Source organism: Temnothorax curvispinosus, unplaced genomic scaffold (assembly GCF_003070985.1).
Source record: "Temnothorax curvispinosus isolate PA1 unplaced genomic scaffold, ASM307098v1 QBEX01015652.1, whole genome shotgun sequence".
Taxonomy (NCBI): Eukaryota; Metazoa; Arthropoda; class Insecta; order Hymenoptera; family Formicidae; genus Temnothorax; species Temnothorax curvispinosus.
This window is the reverse complement of record NW_020225432.1, coordinates 14222-28676: the sequence shown is the minus strand read 5'-3', so window position 1 is coordinate 28676 and position 14455 is coordinate 14222. Positions and strand designations below refer to the sequence as shown.

The 14455-nt window shown below is 32.7% G+C and overlaps 4 protein-coding genes across 4 annotated transcripts; all 4 read right to left on the bottom strand.

Annotated features, from left to right (window-relative positions):
- Nucleotides 1-506: 506 nt before the first annotated feature.
- Nucleotides 507-4052, bottom strand: LOC112465933 (zinc finger X-chromosomal protein-like). The gene is made up of 2 exons (XM_025033743.1): nucleotides 2330-4052; nucleotides 507-2250 (listed from the first exon to the last, which is right to left on the bottom strand). Exons 1-2 carry the CDS (start codon nucleotides 2337-2339, stop codon nucleotides 1967-1969), a joined length of 294 nt encoding a protein of 97 aa, XP_024889511.1. The 5' UTR covers nucleotides 2340-4052; the 3' UTR covers nucleotides 507-1966.
- LOC112465913 (zinc finger protein 64-like) lies at nucleotides 3005-4424 on the bottom strand. Its single transcript, XM_025033716.1, has 3 exons — nucleotides 4415-4424; nucleotides 4057-4335; nucleotides 3005-3288 (listed from the first exon to the last, which is right to left on the bottom strand). Exons 1-3 carry the CDS (start codon nucleotides 4422-4424, stop codon nucleotides 3005-3007), a joined length of 573 nt encoding a protein of 190 aa, XP_024889484.1.
- A 6154-nt stretch (nucleotides 4425-10578) lies between these two features.
- LOC112465935 (zinc finger X-chromosomal protein-like) lies at nucleotides 10579-11750 on the bottom strand. Its single transcript, XM_025033746.1, has one exon. The coding sequence runs from the start codon at nucleotides 11114-11116 to the stop codon at nucleotides 10880-10882; it is 237 nt and encodes a 78-aa protein (XP_024889514.1). The 5' UTR covers nucleotides 11117-11750; the 3' UTR covers nucleotides 10579-10879.
- A 2152-nt stretch (nucleotides 11751-13902) lies between these two features.
- LOC112465929 (longitudinals lacking protein, isoforms A/B/D/L-like) lies at nucleotides 13903-14449 on the bottom strand. The gene has a single exon (XM_025033740.1). The coding sequence runs from the start codon at nucleotides 14267-14269 to the stop codon at nucleotides 13964-13966; it is 306 nt and encodes a 101-aa protein (XP_024889508.1). The 5' UTR covers nucleotides 14270-14449; the 3' UTR covers nucleotides 13903-13963.
- Between the last annotated feature and the right edge of the window lie 6 nt (nucleotides 14450-14455).

Here is a 14455-nt window from a genome sequence, read left to right as displayed (position 1 = left end):
TATATTTTCTAAACATAGGAACTTCCAATACATATATTCCAATGTGTGCAAGAATATCGTCAATAAGATTTCTTTGCATTTTACCAAAAGTCAGAATATCTATAATTTTTAAAGAAGAAAATCAAATTTATAGCAAGATAAAATTTGGAATTTTTTTCATTATGAAAAAATTATTACAATAATCACTTTTATTTGTTTTAAATACAGCGAATACAATAGAAAAAATTTGAACATAAAATATGGCAAGTGTACTCAGACTGTAATTTAAATAAAAAAAAAAAAATAATAAAAAAAATTAAAAAAACATACTTTAACTTTATTGTTATCAAAAACGATCTCTTGTTAACTTAACAAATAACACATTCCCTTGTATCCTAACAAACAACATTCCGCTCAACATTGATGACATAGACATAGTGATTCTTATGCAAGCGTTGAATGTGCCTCCGTATGTCTTTCTTGAACTTGGACATGTAGTCGCAATAGGGACACTTGAACCTCGGCTTCTGGCCGCAGTGGTAACGAATGTGGGTCTGCAGGTTGTATTTGCACGTGTAGGCGCTCTGGCAATTCGGATTAGGACACAGAAACTTGGCGCACCCCCTCATTCTCTTGTTCCTCTTGCGACGATGGAGCGTCGATTCTTTGCTATCTGAAAAATAACGACTCATTCGCGATAAAATATTACAGAGATGGTCGTCAAGACACATACGAAAAAAATTTGTACCGCTAATTGTTTTTTAAACCACAAAACGAAAAGACGCCATTATTATTCAAAACTGCAGTCGCAATTTTTGAGAACTCTGAACCTTCTTGTTCATGTAAAATGCTCTATTTTATTTAAACCAAAAACTTTCCATACAATTACAAATATCACATAAATTTCACACTTTCTCTTTAATTCTCATTGTCAGTTTTCAATAGTAACAATTTTTCATTATTTGATGTCTATAAAAAAAATGTTGAATCTTATTTAATTAATCTTAATTTTAACTATACAAATAACACATTCCCTTGTATCCTAACAAACAACATTCCGAACAATATCGATGACATAGACATAGCAGTTCTTATGCTTGGCTTGAATGTGCCTTTTTATGTCGAACTTGAACTTGCATGCGTAGTCGCAATAGGGACACTTGAACCTGGGCTTCTGGCCGCATTCGTAGCGAAGATGTCTATACAAGTTGTTTTTCAGGCCAAAAGCGCTCCGGCAATTCGAATTAGGACACGAAAACTCAACGCACTTCATTTTCTTGATCTTCTTGGTCTTCTTGTGAAGATAGGTCGTCAGTTCTTTGTTACCTGAAAAATAATGACTCGTTCGCGATAAAATGTTCCAGAAATAGTCGTCAAAACATACGAAAAAAGTTCGTATTGCTAAATCGTTTTTTAAACCGCAAAACGAAAAACTGCAATCACATTTTTTCAGGGCTTTGAACGTTCTTGTTCATGTGAGGGGCTCCATTTTATTTAAACTAAAAACGTTCCATACAATTACAAATACCACATAAGTTTCACATTTTTTTAATTCTTGCTGTCAGTTTTCGATAATAACAATTTTTAATTACTTGATGTCTACAACAAAAGTACTAAATCTTAATTTTTCAAATATATAGGTGTAGTTTTAAAAAATAGAAATTTCTAATTTATATTCTAATGTGTACAAGAATATACTCTATAGTCCGTAATAATTTCCTCGCATTTTAGCAAAGGTCAGAATAGCTATATTAAAAAAAAATTAATTTTAGAGCTGAATAGCATTTGCAATTTATGCAATTATGAAAAAATTACAATAATATCTATCATTGTCATGCAGTGGATATAATAGATACTTCAACATAAAATATGGCAAGTACAACATTAAGATTTTAATACAAGATTGTAAAAAGAACATACATAAACTTCACTGTTACCAAAAATGATCTCTTGTTAACTTAAGAAATAATACACATTTCTTCGTACTCTAACAAACAACATTCCGCTCGATATCGATGACATAGACATAGCAGTTCTGATGCCTGGTTGGGATGTGTTTCTTTACATCGGCCTTGAACTTGCATATGTAGTCGCAGTAGGGACACTTGAACCTGGGCTTCTGGCCGCATTGGTAGCGAAGATGTTTCTGCAGATTGAATTTCAACCCAAAAGCGCTCTGGCAATTCGGATTAGGACATAAAAACTTGACGCACCTCTTTTTCTTGGTGTTCTTGGTCCTCTTGCGACGATAGATTATGGGTTCTTTGTTATCTGAAAAATAACGACTCAGTGACGACAAAATGCTTCAGAGATGCTTGTCGAGACACGTGCGAAAAAGAAAAGTTCGTACCGCTAATCATTTTTTAAACAGCGAAACGAAAAAAACACTTATTTGGGCGGAAAATCGCAAATAATTAATTAAAGCAATATCCGCTTGTCCATGTTAATATTCTCCTTCACTCTCGAAACAGCGATTACAACTTTTGGGGACTCTGAACGTTCTTGCTCCTGTAAGATACTCCATTTTATTTAAACTAAACGCTCCACACAATTACAAATATCACATAAACTTTACATTTCTTTAATTCTTGGTGTAAGTTTTCAATAATAACAATTTTTAATTACTTGATATCTATAAAAAAAAGTACTAAATCTTAATCTTTCAAATATATAGGTGTAGTTTTAAAAAACAGAAAATTCTAACATATATTCCAATGTGTACAAGAATAAGTGTACTCTGTAGTCCGTAAAAATTTCCTCGCATTTTAACAAAGGTCAGAATAGCTATATTTAAAAAAAATTAATTTTAGAGCTGGATAGCATTTGCAATTTATGCAATTATGAAAAACTTACAATAATAACATAACATTTATTTGTTTCCAATACAGCGAATATAATAGAAATTTAAACATAAAATATGGCAAGTATACTAAGATTGTAATTTAAGGTTTTAAAAACATAAACCTTAATTTCATCGTTACCACATATGATCTCTTGTAAACTTAAGAATAATATCCTTTGTATCCTAACAAACAACATTCCGAATAATGTCGATGACATAGACATAACGGTTCTTATGCTTGCGCCCAATGTGCTTTCTTATGTCGGCCTTGCGCTTGCATATGTAGTGGCAGTAGGGACACTTGAACCTGGGCTTCTGGCCGCATTCGTAGCGAAGATGGTGCCGCAAGCTGAATTTCAACCCAAAAGCGCTCTGGCAATTCGGATTAGGACACGAAAACTTGACGCACCTCTTTTTCTTGGTGTTCTTGGTCCTCTTGCGATGATAGATTGTGGGTTCTTTGTTATCTGAAAAATAACGACTCAGTGGCGACAAAATGCTCCAGAGATGCTTGTCGAGACACGTGCGAAGAAGAAAAGTTCGTACCGCTAATCATTTTTTAAACAGCGAAACGAAAAAATCACTCTTATTTGGGCGAAAAATCGCAAATAATTAATTAAAACAGTATCGGTTTGTTCATGTTGATTTTCTTCTTCGCCCTCAAAACAACGATCACAATTTTTGGGGGCTCTGTACGTTCTTGCTCATGTGCAATATTTCATTTTATTTAATCTAAACGATCCATACAATTACAAAATATCACACAACATTCACATCTTTTCTTCAATTCTTGTTGTGAATTTTCGACAATTTTTAATCACTAATGCCTATAACAAAAGTGTCGAATCTTAACTTTATTAATATAATGTATTTTCGAAAAAATAGAAATATCTAATATATATATTCCAATGTGTACAAGAATATACACTAATGTCCATAAAAATTTTCTCCCATTTTAGCAAACGTCAAAATAGCTATATTTCTTAAAGAAAAAAAAATTAATTTTATAGCTGGACAGCATTTGCAATTCATGCAATTATGAAAAAATTACAATAACAACATTCATTTGTTTCCAATACAACAAATATAATAGAAATTTAAACATAAAATATGGCAAGTGGCAAGTATACTAAGATTGTAATTTAAGGTTTTAAAAACATAAACCTTAACTTTATCGTTACTAAACCCGATCTCTTGTAAACTTAAGAATAATAAACATTCCTTTGTATCCTAACAAACAACATTCCGAACAATATCGATGACATAGACATAGTGGTTCTTATGCTTGGCTTGAATGTGCCTTTTTATGTCGGTCTTGCGCTTGCATATGTAGTGGCAGTAGGGACACTTGAACCTGGGCTTCTGGCCGCATTCGTGGCGAAGATGGTGCCGCAAGCTGTATTTCAACCCAAAAGCGCTCCGGCAATTCGGATTAGGACATAAAAACTTGACGCGCCTATTTTTCTTGGTGTTCTTGGTCTTCTTGCGACGATAGATTGTGGGTTCTTTATTATCTGAAAAATAACAACTCAGTGGCGACAATATGCTCCAGAGATGCTTGTCGAGACAAGTGCGAAAAAGAAAAGTTCGTACCGCTAATCATTTTTTAAACAACGAAACGAAAAAATCACTCTTATTTAGGCGAAAAATCGCAAATAATTAATTAAAACAATATCCGTTTGTCTATGTTGATTTTCTCCTTCACTCTCGAAACAGCGATCACAATTTTTGGGGGCTCTGAACGTTCTTGCTCATATGAAATACTCCATTTTATTTAAAATAAACGAACCATACAATTACAAAATATCACACAAAATTCACACCTTTTCTTCAATTCTTGTTGTGAATTTTCGACAATTTTTAATCACTTAATGCCTATTACAGAAGTGTCGAATATTAACTTTATTAATATATAATGTATTTTCGAAAAATGGAAATTTCTAATATATATTCCAATGTGTACAAGAATATACTCTATAGTACGTAAAGATTTCCTCCCATTTTAGCAAAGGTCAAAACAACTATATTTCTTAAAAAAAAAAAATTAATTTTGTAGTTGAATAGCATTTGCAATTTATGCAATTATAAAAAAATTACAATTTCAACATTTATTTGTTTCCAATACTGCAAATATAATAGAAATTTGAACATAAAATATGGCAAGTATACTAAGATTGTAATTTAAGATTTTAAAAACGTAAACCTTAACTTTTCATTACCAAACGCGATTTCTTGTAAACTTAAAAAATAACACCTTTCTCTGTATCCTAGCAAACAACATTCCGTTGAATGTCAATGACATATACATAGTGATTCTTATGCTTGGTTGGAATGTGCCTCGTTACGCTGCCCTTGCACTTGCATACGTAGTCGCAGTAGGGACACTTGAACCTGGGTTTCTGGCCGCATTCGTAGCGAAGGTGGCTCTGCAGATGCTTTTTCCACACGAAGTCGCTCTGGCAATTCGAATTAGGACACGGAAACTTGGCGCACCTCATTCTCTTGGTGTTCTTGGTTCTCTTGCGAAGATAGGGCGTCGATTCTTTGTTATCTGAAAAATAACGGCTCATTCGCGATAAAATGTTCCAAAGATGGTCGTCAAGACACATACGAAAAAAGTTCGTACCGCTAATTGTTTTTTAAACCACAAAACGAAAAGACGCCATTATTATTCGAAACTGCAGTCGCAATTTTTGAGAACTCTAAACGTTCTTGTTCGTGTAAAATGCTCCATTTTATTTAAACCAAAAACGTTCCATACAATTACAAATATTACATAAATTTCACATTTTCTCTTTAATTCTCCTTTTCAATAACAACATCCCGAACAATATCGATGACATAGACATAACGATTCTTATGCTTGCGCTCAATGTGCTTTTTTATGTCGATCTTGCGCTTGCATCCGTAGTGGCAGTAGGGACACTTGAACCTAGGCTTCAGGCAACAGTAGCGAAGATGACTCTGCAGGTTGCCTTTGTACCCGAAGGCTCTCTGGCAATTCGCATTAGGACACGGAAACTTGACCAATTTCTTAGACCTCTTCCGACGATAGGTCGTGGATTCTTTGTTATCTGAAAAATAACGATTCGTTAGCCATAAGATGCTCGTCGAGACACATGCGAAATAGCAAAGTTCGTACCGCTAATCATTTATTAAACAGCAAAACGAAATAAACACTTCTATTTAAGCGGAAAAGCGTAAATAATTAATTAAAACGAGATCCACTTTTCCATGTTGATTTTCTTCTTCACTCTCGAAACAATCTGCGATCACAATTTTTAGTAGAGTTTCTAATTGGCTTAATAAGAATTAAGCCAATGTGGTGACGATTTTTAATTGGTCCCGCCATATGTTTCAGTCAAGTTAATGGGAGTGAGACAAAGCTATAACGGTGTCCTAACTCTTATTATAAAAACTCTAATTTTTAGGGCTCTGAACGTTCTTGTTCATGTAAGATGATCCATTTTATTTAAACTAAATGCTCCATACAATTACAAATATCATACAAAGTTCACACCTTTTCTTTAATTCTTGTTATCAATTTTCGATAATTTTGAATTACTTGATGTCTATACCAAAAGTGTCGAATCTTAACTTTATTAATATATAATGTATTTTCAAAAGATTGAGAAATTTCTAATATTTCCAATGTGTACAAAAATATACACTAATGTCCACAAAGATTTCCTCGCTTTTTAGCAAACGTCAAAATAGCTATATTTCTTAGAGAAAAAAAATTGCAATTACAACATTCATTTGTTTTCAATACAGCAAGTATAATAGAAATTTGAACATAAAATATGGCAAGTATACTAAGATTATAATTTAAGGTTTTAAAAACATAAACCTTAACTTCATCGTTACCAAACCCGATCTCTTGTAAACTTAAGAATAATACACATTCCTTATTTGTATCCTAACAAATAACATTCCGAACAATATCGATGATATAGACATAGCGGTTCTTATGCTTGGAATGAATGTGCCTTTTTATGTCAGTCTTGCGCTTGGATCCGTAGTGGCAGTAGGGACACTTGAACCTAGGCTTCTGGCAACAATAGCGAAGATGTTTCTGCAGGTTGGCTTTGTACCCGAAGGCGCTCCGGCAATTCGAATTAGGACACGGAAACTTGACCAATTTCTTAAACCTCTTCCGAGGATAGGTCATAGGTCCTTTGTTATCTGAAAAATAACGATTCGTTAGCCATAAGATGCTCGTCGAGACACATGTGACACATGCAAAATAGCAAAGTTCGCGCCGCTAATCATTTATTAAACAACGAAACGAAAAAAACACTTCTATTTAAGCGGAAAAGCGTAAATAATTAATTAAAACGAGATCCGCTTTTCCATGTTGATTTTCTTCTTCACTCTCGAAACAATCTGCGATCACAATTTTTAGTAGAGTTCCTAATTGGCTTAATAAGAATTAAGCCAATGTGGTGACGATTTTTAATTGGTCCCGCCATATGTTTCAGTCAAGTTAGTGGGAGTGAGACAAAGCTATAACGGTGTCCTAACTCTTATTATAGGAACTCTAATTTTTAGGGCTCTGAACGTTCTTGCTCATGTGAGATGCTCCATTTTATTTAAACTAAATGCTCCATACAATTACAAATATCATACAAAGTTCACACCTTTTCTTTAATTCTTGTTGTCAATTTTCGATAATTTTTAATTATTTGATGTCTATAACAAAAGTGTCGCATTTTAACTTTATTAATATATATGATGTATTTTCAAAAGACTGAGAAATTTCTAATATTTCCACTGTGTACAAGAATATACACTAATGTCCATAAAGATTTCCTCGCATTTTGGCAAAGGTCAGAATAGCTATATTTAAAAAAAAAAAAATTAATTTTGTAACTGGATAGCATTTCCAATTTATGCAATTATGAAAAAATTAAAATAATTATTATTATTGTCAGTAGTACAGTGGATATAATAGATATTTGAACAAAAAATATAACAAGTACATATTAAGATTTTAATATAAGGTTGCAAAAAGAACATACTTTAACTTCATTGTTACCAAAAACAATTTCATGTTAAATTAAAAAATAACACATTTCTTTGCATTCTAACAAACAGTATTCCGCTCAATATCGATGACATAGACACACCATTTCTTATGCTTGGCTCGAATGTGCCTCTTTGTGTCGGCCTTGAACTTGGACATGTAGTCGCAGTAGGGACACATGAACTTGGGCTTCATATCGCAGTGGCGAAGATGTCTATACAATTTAATTTTCAACTCAAAAACGCTCCGGCAATTCGGATTAGGACACGAAAACTTGGCGCACTTCATTTTCTTAGTGTTCTTGGTCCTCGGGCAAAGATAGGTTGTTGGTTCTATGTTATCTGAAAAATAACGTTCGCTATAAAATGCTTCAGAGATGCTCGTCGAAAGGCGCGCGAAAAAGCGAAGTTCGTACCGCTAATCATTTCTTGAATCTTGGAACGAAAAGATCACAATTATTTAGACGGAAAATCGCAAATAATTAATTATAAAACAAGATCCGCTTTCCCATAGATCTGATTTTCTCCTTCACTTTCAAAATTGCAATCACAATTTTTGGGGGCTTTGAACGTTCTTGTTCGTGTCAGATGCTTTATTTTATTTAAACTAAGAACTTACAATTACAAATATCACACAAATTTCATACTTTTTATAATTCTCATTGTCAGTTTCTGATAGTAACAATACTTAATTACTTGATGTCTGTACAAAAGTGTTGAATCTTAATTTTTTGAATATACAGGTGGATTTTTTCAAAAGATAGTAACTTCTAATATATATATTCCAATGTGTACAAAAATATACATTATTGTCCATAAAGATTTCCTTGCATTTTAACAAAGGTCATAATAACTATATTTAAAAAAAAAATCAATTTTATAGCTGGAAAGCATTTGCAATTTATGCAATTATGAAAAAATTACAATAATAACATTTATTTGTTTCCAATACAGCGAATATAATAGAAATTTAAACATAAAATATGGCAAGTATTCTAAGATTGTAATTTAAGGTTTTAAAAACATAAACCTTAATTTCATCGTTACCAAATACGATCTCTTGTAAACTTAAGAATAATACACATTCCTTTGTATCCTAACAAATCACATTCCGAATAATATCGATGACATAGACATAACGGTTCTTATGCTTGCGCCCAATGTGCTTTCTTATGTCGGCCTTGAACTTGCACATGTAGTCGCAGTAAGGACACTTGAACCTGGGCTTCTGGCCGCAATGGTAGCGAAGGTGGCTATGCAGGTTCTTTTTGCACGTGTAGGCACTCCGACAATCCGGATTAGGACACGAAAACTTGGCGCATCTCATTTTCTTGGTGTACTTAGTCCACTTGCGAAGGTAAGTCGTGCGTTCTTTGTTATCTGAAAAATAATGACTCGTACGTGATAAAATGCTCCAGAAATACTCGTCGCGATAAGGCAGAATTTGTGCCGCTAATCGTTTCTTAAACTTCAGAACAAAAAAACGCTATTATTTAGGTGGAAGATAAAAAATACCTAATTCAAACGAAATCCGCTTGTCCATGCGGACTTTCTTCTTCCCTTTCGATACTGTAATTGCAATTTTTTGATCTGAACGTTCTAATTCGCGTGATATGTTCCATTTTATTCAAAATAAATGTTTCATACAATTACAAATATCATACAAATTTCAAGCTTTTTTTTTAATTCTCACATTGTCAGTTTTCGATAGTAATAATACTTTACTTGATGTCTAAAAACAAAAGTGTTGTATCTATATTGCTTCCTCCTAGAGAAAGGTTTGTAATAATGAAAAAAAAATTTTTCGAGATTTAGAATGTTCTAAAATGTCGAGAAATCATATTATTAGAAAATGTCCGGAAGTATGTGCCGGAAGTTACCCATTTTTGCCTAAAGTGTACAAGTTATATACGTAATCTTATATATAAGATATTATTAAAGGAAGGTTGTTTTGAATTTGACGAAGATTGGTGAACCTAATAATAAAATGCATTCATTATCAGGAATGCATTTCTCTGCTTGTAGTAGAACATCATATATTTTTTTAAATATATATTACAATATCCTGCCCAAAATCTCAAAATTTGCGGAAATTAGAAAACCTACAGGCATTTATACTGTGGAAAAATCAAAACTTCCTTTAAAAAAAATGTATTAATTTTTTAAAATAAGAATAAATAAAAGGAATGTATTACATTATTTGAATGCCAAAATACAACGCGATACAAAATTTAAAAAAATAATTTAAAAGTGTGCAAAGTAGAAACTTGCATATTACTTCCGTGGAAGAATTAACTAATCGATTGAACAAAATAGAAATAAAAAATATCCATAATTAGTAGAGATCATTTTAGTAAAAATATTAATTGTTTAATTAATTTTTGTAATAGTATAACAGATATTAGTATAACAGATATTAGTCGCAATAAAGCGTAATTACAATAAAAAAAAAGTTTGCAGGTAGAAATTTGCACATTGCTTCCTTATAGTTTTTAAGTGTACAAATGTAAACCTGCACATTGCTTCCTTATAGTTTTTAAGTGTGCAAGTAGAAACCTTCGCTCACAAGCTTCCTCTATGAGAAAGCCAAAGCAAATAAATACTAATAATTATACATTGAATAAAATACAAACTTCCTCATAGAGGAGCTTTGTGAGCGAAGGTTTCTACTTGCACATTTAATTTTTTCACATATAGTGTATTTTCAAAAGATAGACATTTATAATATATATTCCAATGTGTACAAAAATATACATTAATATCCGTAAAGATTTACTCGCATTTTAGCAAAAATCAGAATAACTATATTAAAAAAAATTAATTTTATAGGTAGATAGCATTTGCAATTTATGCAAATATGAAAAAATTAAAATAATAACAATCATTGTCATACAGTAGATATTTGAACATAAAATATGGCAAGTACACATTAAGATTTTAATATAAGGTTGCAAAAAGAACATATATTAACGTCATTGTTACAAAAAAACGATATCTTGTTAACTTAAGAAATAATACACATTTCTTTGTACTCTAACAAACAACATTCCGCTCAATATCGATGACATAGACATAGCAGTTCTGATGCCTGGCTTGAATGTGTTTCTTTACGTCGGCCTTGAACTTGCATATGTAGTCGCAGTAGGGACACTTGAACCTCGGCTTCTGGCCGCAGTGGTAACGAATGTGGGTTCCCAGGTTGCTTTTCAACCCGAAGCTACTCTGGCAATTCGGATTAGGACACGGAAACTTGGCGTATCTCATTCTCATGTCCTTGATCTTATTGCGACGAGAGGTCGTGGGTTTTTTGTTATCTGAAAAAAAAAAAACGTCTCGTTCGCAATAAAATGCTTCAGAGATTCTCGTTCAGATACGTACCTACGGAAAAGCAAAGTTCGTACCACTAATCATTTCGTTCTCTTCGGAACGAAACAAAAATGCTGTTATTTATATATGTATAGACGGAAAATCACAAATAATTAATTCAAAAGAAATTCGCTTTTCCATGCGAATTTTCTTCTTCCCTCTCGAAACTGCAATTTTAGGGGACTTCGAACGTTCTTATTCGTGTAAAATGCTCCATTTTTTTTATTTAAAGTACACGTTCCATACAATTACAAATATCACACAAATTTCACATTTCATTCTTTAACTCTTGTTGTCATTGTTCAATAGTAACAATTTTTAATTACTTGATGTCCATAACAAAAATGTTGAATATTAATTTTTTCAATATACTTATAGGTGTATTTTCAAAAGATGGAACTTCTAATATACATTCCAATGTGTACAAGAATATACGCTATTGTCCTTAGAGATTTCCACGTTTTTTGTAGCTGTATTTTTTAAAGAAAATAATCGATTTTATAGCGGGATAGCATTTGCAATTTTTGTCATTATATGAAAAAATTATAATATTAACTCTTAGTTGTTTTAAATACAGCAAAAATAATAGAAATTTAAATACAAAATACGGTAAGTACGCAAAGACTGTAATTTAAGGTTGTAAAAAAAACATACTTTAACTTCGTTGTTATAAAAAGTGTTAACTTAAAAAATAACACCTTTCTCTGTATCCTAGCAAACAACATTCCGTTGAATATCGATGACATATACATAGTGATTCTTATGCTTGGTTGGAATGTGCCTCGTTACGCTGCCCTTGCACTTGCATACATAGTCGCAGTAGGGACACTTGAACCTGGGCTTCTGGCCGCATTGGTAGCGAAGATGTCTCTGCAGACTCTCTTTCCACTCAAAAATCATCTGGCAATTTGGATTAGGACACAAAAACTTAACGCCTTTCTTTTTCCTGGTGATCTTATTCCTCTTGCGAAGATAAGTCGTTGGTTTTTTGCTATCTGAAAATAATGATTCGTTTGCAATAAAATGCTTCGGAGATACTCGTCGAGACGTATGTGAAAAGGCGGAGTTTGTGCCGCTAGTCTTTTTCAATTTCGGAAAAACGCGTCATTATGTGTGAGAAAAATCGAAAATAATTAATTCAAACGAGATCTGCTTATCTATGCGGATTTTCTTTTTCCTTCTCGAAACTGCAATTGCAATTTTTGGGTGTTCTAAACGTTCTAGTTCGTGTAAAATGCTCCATTTTATTTAAACTAAACGTTCTTTATTTCTCGTTGTCAGTTTCCAATAGTAATAATTCTCAACTACTTAATGTCTAAAACAAAAGTGTTGAATCTGTATTCTTTAAATATATAGATATAGATAGGTGTACTTTCAAAAGATAGCATAAGGGCGTATACACATTCCAACGTGTACAAGAATACTTTATTGTCCATAAAGATTGCATTTTAAGACAGTTGCATTTTAACAAAAGTTAGAATGACTATATGTTTTAAATAAAGAAAGAAATTTTACAGCTGGATAGCATTTTTGCAACTTTTGCAGTTATAAAATAAAAAAATTACAGTAATAACATTTGCCTTAAATACAGTGGATACAAGAAAAATTTGAACATAAAATATGGCAAGTACATTAAGACTTTAATATAAGATTGCAAAAAGAACATACTTTAACTTCATTGTTATACTTCATAATTCATTCAACCAAAAACAATCTCTTGTTAACTTAAGAAATTACACATTTCTTTGCATCCTAACAAACAACATTCTGCTCAATATCGATGACATAGACATAGCGATTTTGATGCTGGCCTCGAATGTGCCTCCTTATGCTGGCCTTGCACTTGCATATGTAGTCGCAGTAGGGACACTTGAACCTAGGCATCTGGCCGCATTCGTAGCGAAGATGGTTCACCAGACTCTCTTTCCACACGAAAGTGCTCTGGCAATTCGGATTAGGACACGAAAACTTGACGCACTTCTTTTTTCTAGTCTTCTTAGTCCTCTTGCGAAGATAGGGCGTCGATTCTTTGTTATCTGATAAACAACGACTCATTCGCGATAAAATGTTCCAAAGATGGTCGTCAAGACATATACAAAAAAAGTTCGTATCGCTAACCGTCTCTTAAACCACAAAACGAAAAGATGCCATTATTATTCGAAACTGCAGTCGCAATTTTTGAGAACTCTGAACGTTCTTGTTCATGTGAAGTGCTCCATTTTATTTAAATTAAACGTTCTATACAATAACAAATATCACACAAAGTTCACGCTTTTTCTTTATTTCTCGTTGTCAGTTTTCAATAGTTGTAATTCTAACTACTTAATGTCTAAAATAAAAGTGTTGATTCTGTATTTTTTAAATATATATAGGTGTATTTTCAAAAAATAGCAACTTCTAATATATACAAAAACATTATATACATTCCAATGTGTATAAGAATACTTTATTGTCCATAAAGATTTCCTTACATTTTAACAAAGGTTAGAATAACTGTATGTTTAAAAAAAAAATTAATTTTACAGCTAGCATTTGCAACTTTTGCAGTTATAAAATAAAAAAATTACGGTAATAACTATCATTCGCCTTAAATACAGTGGATACAAGAAAAATTTGAATATAAAATATGGCAAGTACATTAAGATTTTAATATAAGGTTGCAAAAAGAACATACTTTTACTTCATTGTTATATTTCATTCAACCAAAAACGATCTCTTGTTAACTTAAAAAATAACACATTTCTTTGCATCCTAACAAACAACATTCCGCTCAATATCGATGACGTAGACATAGCGATTCTTATGCTTGAGCCGAATGTGTCTCTTTACGTTGTCGTTCTTGAACTTGCTTACGTAGTCGCAGTAGGGACACTTGAACCTAGGCTCCTGGCCGCATTCGTGGCGAAGGTGGCTCAGCAGGTGCTTTTTCCACTTGAAGACTCTCCGGCAATTCGAATTAGGACACGGAAACCTGGCGCACCTCGTTCTCTTGGTGTTCTTGGTTCTCTTGCGATGATAGGGCGTTGATTCTTTGTTATCTGAAAAATAACGACTCATTCACGATAAAATGTTACAGAGATGGTCGTCCAGACACATACGAAAAAATTCGTACCGCTAACCGTCTTTTAAACAACAAAACAAAAAGACGCCATTGTTATTCGGAACTGCAATTGCAATTTTTGGGTGTTCTAAACGTTCTAGTTCGTGTAAAATGCTCCATTTTATTTAACCCTTAAATGCCAC

Excerpts from the sequence above, each read along its gene's own strand:
- LOC112465913 (XM_025033716.1), bottom strand. Across the intron at positions 3,289-4,056 it reads TATTGTTCGGAATGTTGTTT|ATAACAAAGAACCCACAATC; the intron begins GTTAGGATACAA and ends GTTATTTTTCAG.
- LOC112465935 (XM_025033746.1), bottom strand. The coding sequence starts at position 11,116 with ATGAGAATGAGATACGCCAAGTTTCCGTGTCCTAATCCGAATTGCCAG.
- LOC112465929 (XM_025033740.1), bottom strand. The coding sequence starts at position 14,269 with ATGAGTCGTTATTTTTCAGATAACAAAGAATCAACGCCCTATCATCGC.